Genomic DNA, 8,635 nt, shown 5'->3' with positions numbered 1-8,635 from the left:
GGCTGATGCCATTCACGCAGGTGAGCCTGTGGGGGCACCATGCATGGGCTGATGCCATTCACGCAGGTGAGCCTGTGGGGGCACCAGGAACCATATACACATCACCCTCCCCAGCACATTTACCAAGGCAGGCTGACGGGCAGAGATATCAACATTCTATTAGAAAGCAGTTTAACAGAGTAAACTCTTATCTTGTGGAGTCAGCCTTTGGCCAGATATTCTCTGCTTCTGCAATGTAGGAACTATCTATTTATAGATGTAAAGGAAAAAAAAGGTAACTAGCAACAGTTAACTAACCATTGACCAAGCAGGCAATGTATTTTACTGAATTATTACTCAGCTTTCACAATCCAACCAGTTCTGATTACCCTGGCTTAAATAATTACTCTAGTAGTTTATTTCATTTTGCTGTTTCTAAGTTTTTTTATTTTAAGAAAGCTTTAAAAAACTCCATAATTCTTTTGTAACTTCCCTTGGACTTTCTCCCGTTCTTATCCCTAGGCAAGCCATATATCTCTCCTATTATTTTCTGGGCTCTGAAATTTTCTAAAATTTTTCTTTACCTTTGTTTCCCATCGTTAGTGGCTTGGGATCCTTCCCCTCTAACGGCTTTTGGAAATTTAGAGGTAGAAGTTACTTTTGAGACAATGGAATCCCTCCTCCCCTCCTTCTTTTTTAGATAGAAAAACAGACCCAGATAATGTAAGAGCCTCACCCAAACTCATGCAGAAGTGGGCCTGGATTCTAGCTTTGAACGCACGGTTCATGCCCTTTCTGAATAGCACCAGGTGATGCCTAGAGGACTATTCTTTAGCTGCTGAATGGTTTACTCACAAGTATGTGTTTGCTTACAGGCAATAACAAAGTGCATGACACAGAATGTTCGGTCTTCTGAGAGGCAGGGCTGGAGAGGGCCTGGTGGTGACTGAGCCCAGGGCCACAGAAGACAATGCAGCTTGGTATGTGTCACACAGCCCTGCTCTGCTGATGCTCACCAGGTAGGACCCTTCCAGGTCTATTATGGTCCCTCTAAGAAACAGGACAGCGAGACAGCCTGCCTCCTGTGTTGAGCTCTGTAATTCTGGCTTGTCAATATTTCTAGTGAAACTGTGCTTAGAATTTCATGTGTCCAACATAATCTATTACATTTTTTGGTGAAAACAGAAGTCACATATTAGTCAACATTTTAGCTAACAGATAATCTACCATCTTTAATTAGAAGCTAAGGGGAAAAAAACCAGTCAAAAAATACTTCTGAAGATTGATTTAAAAATAAAGTAAGATTTTTGGTCTAGTGTCTCAGAATGCAAGAGATACACATGTTCCAGATGTAGGTTCTGGAAGAGAATCAGGCCCTTTGGTCAGAGAGGCAGGAGCCAGGAGGGAGCTTGGGAATCTGGCTTTCTGAAATGCACGCAACCCAGAAGCAACTCTATTTTAAGTTCTGAACATCATGAACAATGACTTAATTTATTTCTACCTTAAAATAGCTGGATTGGACTTAATAACTTTTAAGAAGAGCAGATTTACAAAACAGAAACTGATAACAGAATTTTTAGAACAAAAAGTTTGGGGTAAATTTTATAAAAATAAATTTAGAACTGGTGACTGTCAATAATATAGTAAGTTCATTCATCTTAATAAAAAGATATAAAGTTACTTATCAAAAGGCATAGGGTATTTAAAAAACTCATGACTTACACTGAAAGTGAATAAGGTGGAGTTATTACTGTCTAGATTTTTAACTAGTTAATGTCTACCCTATAAGCCTGTATCTGAAATACAGGTGAAAAATTACAGAGGCAAAGTGAAGAGTCTGTAAAATTAGGCCCATACATTGGAGACAGCAAGGAGGGGGACGTGCAGAGAAAACACTGTGGACTTGTAACTCTCTACCTTCTTGAGAAATAGCCCAGCTGGGCTGAGGTCTGGGCTGGTGGACACCAGGATAACATGGACTCTTAGATGTATAACCCAGGCTGGATCCATCCTCCAAATGCATCTGCCTCTGGTTAATCCATTTCTCTCAGACAAGATCAAACATTAAAGAGGAGAATCTCTATGCGACATCTTTGCAAGTTTTGTTTTTGTTTTAAAAATGGACCTGGTTTTATCAGGCAGATTTTCTGGTATCCCAAAGTAGCATTCCCTGTTGTACAATGAGAGAAAACCTAGTTTAACCCAGGTGGTCACAGCACACTTCAAGGAGAGAAGGTTAAAAATAATGTAGGCTAAATGATACTTAAAGGTGAGGTGGTGTTCAGAGGCTCTTCAATCATGTGTCTGCTCCTGGGTGGATTGCCAAATGGCAAGTGAAGACAAAGCAGAAAGCCTGCTGCTGAGAGGACAGGGGCTTAACTATAATGCTGCCCACATTTCACCTGAAGACCCAGAATTCCAGGGCCAGATGGGCATGAGTTTTCGGAAAAGGGTCACGTATCTGCAACATGCTACCAACTTCCTGCAATCAGAAAATGAAATCTAAAGGGTGTCTATCTTGGTTAAATGTAGATTAGGGTGGATTAAAAATGGCCACAAATCCTTTGCAGCTTATCCCATCAAGCAGTGAAACCTGCTCTCCCACCCTTTGAATAAGGGCTTGTCCTGGGACTTCCTCTGACCAACGGAATGTGGCGGAAGTGTTGTGTAACTTCTAACTCTTGGTCTCCAAAGGCTTTGCAACTTCCACTCCCGCTTCCGACATCATGTGGGGAGAGGGGTCTTTCCAGCCATGCCAGCTGAGTTTCCAAACATGGGAGGGACATCTACTCCCAGGCAACCTGCCAGCTGGCTACAGAAGAACTGCTCAGTCAACACACAGGATCAGGACAAAGAATCAACTTTTGTCATTTTCAGCTACTACTTTTGGGGTAATTGTTTACACAGCAATGAATAACCGAAATACGTATGTGGTATGCTAATAGCTAATAGAAATGTGTTGAGGAGATATAAATTCATATTCCCCAATATATTTCTTGGCCTTAAAAACAACAAAACATTGTTATCAAAAAAGATCCAGTGGAAAGAGAACAAGGTCTTCAATAAAACAAAACAAAACAAAACAAAACACCTGGGTTGAAGCCTTGACCCTGCCTCTCTCTTGTACCAAGGAAAATTTGTGATTTTCTGCAAGTCTTTTATTCTCTCAGTCTCCATTCTCATTAAATTCCTCATAGAATTAAAGTGATGGTAAAATACGAACAATGGTGAAAATGTTTTATAAACAGCAAGGCACATTATACATTTAAGCTGTGACCACTATTGTTATTTATATGTCACTGAAAGACTATCTTGGTTTTTTTCTTCTCTGCAAAGAAATAATTTGCATTAATGTATATGTCTTGAAGCTTCTGCTGTAAATTCTCTTATGCATAACAGCATCTGTATATGCACACACATGCAGACACTCACAAAGGGACTCCCAAGGACCACGAGGTGTCCTAAACCCTACAGATAGTCCATTTTCCCTTTTTCATTGTGTAGTGTTTAGGCCCAGTATAAAGCCCAGAGTCACTAATTCTCATCCCTCTCCACCCTCTTCTGAAAGCTAGAATGTGCTGCCATATAGCTCATATCACATCTTCATGCCAACAGAAGAAAAAAGGATAAAATGAAATGGCGGGATGCCTGGAAATCCAAGCCAAGTTGAGGGAAGGCAGAATTAAATAATGGTTAAAGTTAATTATATCACATATATGAATGATGTTTAAACAGGATGAAGTTCAAGAGAAAAGACACAAAAGAGCTGAAAATGAAAGGCCATTAAACAAGACAGAAAGGCAGCAAGGAAATAAGGAATAGTCTATACTCGCAAAGGCCAGAGGTAGAAGGGAAAACCAGTATTCATTCGTCAGGGGGAGAAGTGGAAAGTGATACACATGCATGGGAAGAACATCTAAAGAGTAGTGTCTGTCACTTATAAGAACTCAATTCATGTTTGATGAATGAAGGAATAACTGAATGAATGAATCAACTGAAAACATACAATTCAAGAGAAAACTAACTAAATCAAGCTCACACAGAAATGGGGCAGTTAAGGGGCCCAAATGGGTGAAAGAGTCTCATAGGGATCAGCAATTCCATTTGAATGGGAATGAAGGAGGGAGGAATGTATTCTTTAAGAGAGGGGAGAAAAGTCCCCAAATGCACTTTCTACCCCATGAAAGTACAATAAATTCTTATAAAAAGGGAGTTGTTACTTTCACTGAAGGTAATTCTTTACAGCTAAAGTTTCAGATATTTTATCTTATGTTCTGAATGCAAAGGGCTTTCTCCCCTGATTTCTCCACATAATCAGCTTTGCTCTCAAATGGCTCTAACTTAACAATGCTCTTATAAATACACTGATCAAAGTCAAATAATCATAATAGGATCTTATATGTTCTGTAACGTTCTTCTTTATGCCTAAAAATCATGCTGTAGAGGACATTTGGGACAGGCACGGTGGCTCATGCCTGTAATCCCAGCACTCTGGGAGGCCGAGGTGGGTGGATCATCTGAGGTCAGGAGATTGAGACCAGCCTGACAAATATGGTGAAACCCTGTCTCTACTGAAAATACAAAAATTAGCTGGGTGTAGTGGCGGGCACCTGTAATCCCAGCTACTTGGGAGGCATGAGAATTGCTTGAACCTGGGAGACAGAAGTTGCAATGAGGTTGCAATCACACCATTGCACTCCAGCCTGAGTGACAGAGTGAAAATCAATCTCAAAAAAAAAAAAAATGGACATTTGACATGGCTCAGACATAAGAATGAAGCTATATAGTTTCCTCTTAAAATACTACCACTATTACTACATACTAGGTTTTTTCCCATTTTCACATGATTATTTGGGTTTTTATTCTCTTATAAATGTATGACCTATCACCCCATCACCCTCCTTAATAAGCAGGAATCCACTTAATATGCTAAACTAGGCTGAATGGGGTTAAGCCACAGCTTGAGTATATTCTGCATTTACCGACTCATTCAGCACTAATGCATACACAGAGGAAAAGAAAAGATGACACAATTCCTGACCTTTAGGAACATTGCATAGCTGATGAAACAAGACTTCACACATGCGACAATTCAATAACAATGCGTGAAAGTCAATAATTAATTGACAGCATAGGAAAGGATATGTGGGAAGTTCCTAGGCAGTGGGACATGTGTTGGTTGAAGCATGAAGACCTTGCGGATAGAGAAGAATTTAATTAGAGTCCTGCTGGATGAGCAATATGAAAAGAGATGGAATGGAGAGACAAAGGCATCCCATGCTGAGAGATGAGTGCAGTGCTTCAGATGGAGGTTTCTACAGGATCGAGGAGTGCTGCACCATAAAGACAGGGACTGGGGGAAAAATACGAGGGTCTGAAAATGAGACAATGAGTAGTATTACCACCCAATGGCAGGAAGATAACAAGAAGCTAAAACTATTCACTCTTTTTCTTTTTTTTTTTTTTTTTGAGACGGAGTTTCGCTCTTGTTACCCAGGCTGGAGTGCCATGGCGCGATCTCGGCTCACCGCAACCTCCGCCTCCTGGGTTCTGGCAATTCTCCTGCCTCAGCCTCCTGAGTAGCTGGGATTACAGGCACGCGCCACCATGCTCAGCTAATTTTTTGTATTTTTAGTAGAGACGGGGTTTCACCATGTTGACCAGGATGGTCTCGATCTCTTGACCTCGTGATCCACCCGCCTCAGCCTCCCAAAGTGCTGGGATTACAGGCTTGAGCCACCGCGCCCGGCTATTCACTCTTTTTCTTTTCTTCAATATATAAATCATCTTGGCTAAGAGTGGGCCTTTCTGCGTTCATTCATTCATTCACCAGTAGATGTGGGCTGACATACATTTAGGTGCAAGAGGCTACAAAATACTCCCTTTCCTTGAGAATCACACAGAATAGAAGGGACAGACAAAAAAAATCAGTGTGTTCCATGTATTATGAAAAGTGCTATGATAAAAAGATACATGGGGGATGGATGATAAGGGAGCAGAGACGGACACCTCAGTCATCTTCAGGGGCCAAAGACTGACAACACTTCAGAGAAGGAAAAGCAGTCTTAAAAGGGAGGCAGAAGCTGCCTAATGTATGCAGAAGGGCAAGGGGGTCCAGGAAGAGATAATGGCAACTGCAAAGGCATAGGGGTGAGAGAGCTGGGGGAGGAGGGCCTGTTCAAAAGGGAACAAATGAGCAGGGGATGAGTATGGGTCACTGATAATCTGACATACAGGAAACTAAAGCCCTGTGAGAACCTATCCCATCTCTGCAAATAATCTACAGTGGGATGTCGAATGACTTCCTTCTCTGTTTTCAATGTCTTGATTAGAGGCAAATTTAACTCTGACCATTCTTCACTTTTGAATGCTGAAGTCAAAATTATGTCAATACACTAATAATCATCTTCAAGTTTTATTTACTAGACTCACAGAAGCTTGAGGATAAAATGGAAGGCGTCTAGTTCAACCTCCTTTCCAGCCTAATATAATTCTTCTAAGCATTCCAGGCAGGTGGCCATCCAGACGGAAAGAAATCTATCCAGCTCCAGGGAGCTCTGTCTGCCTCAGGAAGCAGCCAATTCACTACTGAACATCACTTGTTGTGGAAAAGTTTCTTCTTAAACTGAGACTAACTATGCCTTCCTGTAGCTTCTACCCATTTCAACCCCCTAGAGTGACTGAAAAAACAGCTGACTGTGCCTCCCATATGCAGATTGTGCTATATGACATTTATAATAGTGAACTGAGAACTGTCCATTTTCTTCACTAAAGGACTTCCTTGTTAACAACTGGCTTAGTTTTGATTAATTAGGTTCTCCAATTTAATGTACCATCTTCCTTTTCAGGAAGACCCTGAAGGGACATCTGCTACTGGTAGCGATGCTCCATTTATCTCCTTTACTGATTAGTAATACCTTATGTTTGCAAAATATTTCACTCCTTCCTAAGCATCTGCACATAAATTATCACATTCTAATGTCATAGGAAGGTTGCTACACCAATGCATGTTATCTTCACAAAAATCTTTGCATCTGTTTTAAGATACAGTATAAAGGACATGTCTTAGAGAATCCTAGGTTTAACAGAATAAAGGCTAGGAGATGCCAAGGATCTAACTTATTTTACAAGATGAAAGAAAATGTAATTATCATAACAAACTCTGGCTCTTCAATTACAGACAAATAACTGATACTTACCTTACCTATGGACCACATATACTCCTATTTTACCAAACCATTTGTATAATCACAGGTACTCATGCAACAAACCTAGAGACCAAATGCCTGGCACTGGGACTGAGGAAGAGGTTGGAAATGGAGTTAAATAAGGCATAGTTTTAACTCATCCTATTAAATGTAGAACGATGACTTAGTCACAAAGATGGTTTGGTGTCCTGCAAAAGATGGAAGGGAGGTCATGGCAGAGAAGAGGGGTGAGTAGTGGGGGGAAAACAGACTGTAAACCCTACACATCCAAGCACAGTCTCCCTCAAAGCCAAGTACAAAGGGACAGCTCTATGGTGGTGCTTCACAGACTATAAAGGACAGGACCCAGAAATCCTCATGTTACAGAGAAAAACTAGTTCTAGGGAGCTAAGTACATGTCCTGCTACTAGGATTAAAATGACAGTGGCTCTTACCCCCAGTCAAACCAAAAAGAGATATATTTGTTACTCCAAAAAGCACTGTAAGAATTAAGACTCCTCTTAGCCTCAGCAAGAAATGGGTCTGAGTAGATGTGTGATTCCCAACATCAAGGGTCCTGTGGAGTGGTTCTATGAAGCATGCAATGTTTCAACACAATGAACATGTTGTTTAAGCACCTACAAGATTCGCTGCAGAGGATCAAATGATGTGCCTACTCTTGAGAGATGCTTCACTGCCTCCCTCCCTATCTATATACAGAGGGGCATATTTGCTTGTATAGTTCCCAGCCCTCATAAGTGTACAGGCATCCTTGTAGAAAGAATCTGTAAGGGTTAATGACTTAACCTGATGACACCTGGTTTTGATCTGAGGAAAGATATATGTAGACACCAAATAACACAAATAGTTCAGTGATTTCTTCCAGAGAAACAGGAAAGGACTAAGTTTCTCATGGGAAAACAAACTGCATGCGCAAAATGTACCTTAGATGATGCTAACAAATGAGGAGAAAACTCGACAAATGAATGACAAACTAACCTTGTTGGCAGAGTACAGCAACCATCCGCGGTGAGTCTGACTTGAGTCTCGTAGCTATCTGGGGGACACGCAGTCTGCTGAACAGGAGGGCATTCCACAGTCCTGCAGTCCACACCAAAAACTGAAAGGGGGCAAACAGAGAGGCAGGGTTTATTGTTACATTTACTTGCTCTGGGAGTCCCTCAATGAAATATTAGCTCTTGACACAGTTCGAAAGTCTCCTTGCTTCTAGAAGCCCAGTCCCAGTGTCAGCATGTTACTTCGGTTAATGCTCCAGAACTACAAGATGCCTCAAATTTTCTGTGTCAGGAGAGAGGTGGGGATGAGATAATAAAAGAGTTACAATCAAGACAGGGAAAGAATTAAACCAGCAGTGGTTACATGAATGGTGACAGTTAGCCAGAGGCATTTCTGAGTGATAGAACAGTTCAAGAGATGGACAAGGGATCACTTTGCTTAGAGCATTTATC

At 41.1% G+C, this 8,635-nt stretch overlaps 1 protein-coding gene across 5 annotated transcripts in view; it reads right to left on the bottom strand.

Annotated features, from left to right (window-relative positions):
• CRIM1 (cysteine rich transmembrane BMP regulator 1) overlaps positions 1-8,635 on the bottom strand; it is a 194,133-nt gene that overhangs the window by 96,025 nt on the left and 89,473 nt on the right. For all 5 annotated transcript variants that reach the window (XM_017534875.2, XM_017534877.2, XM_017534878.2 and 2 more), the window contains one exon: positions 8,166-8,286. In XM_017534875.2, the coding sequence (XP_017390364.1) occupies positions 8,166-8,286 (121 nt within the window). The remainder of the gene's footprint in view (positions 1-8,165; positions 8,287-8,635) is intronic.

The sequence above is a fragment of the Cebus imitator genome, unplaced genomic scaffold (assembly GCF_001604975.1).
Source record: "Cebus imitator isolate Cc_AM_T3 unplaced genomic scaffold, Cebus_imitator-1.0 Scaffold88, whole genome shotgun sequence".
Lineage (NCBI taxonomy): Eukaryota > Metazoa > Chordata > Mammalia > Primates > Cebidae > Cebus > Cebus imitator.
Note: the sequence above shows the minus strand (reverse complement) of the source record. Positions and strands in the feature narration are given on the sequence as shown.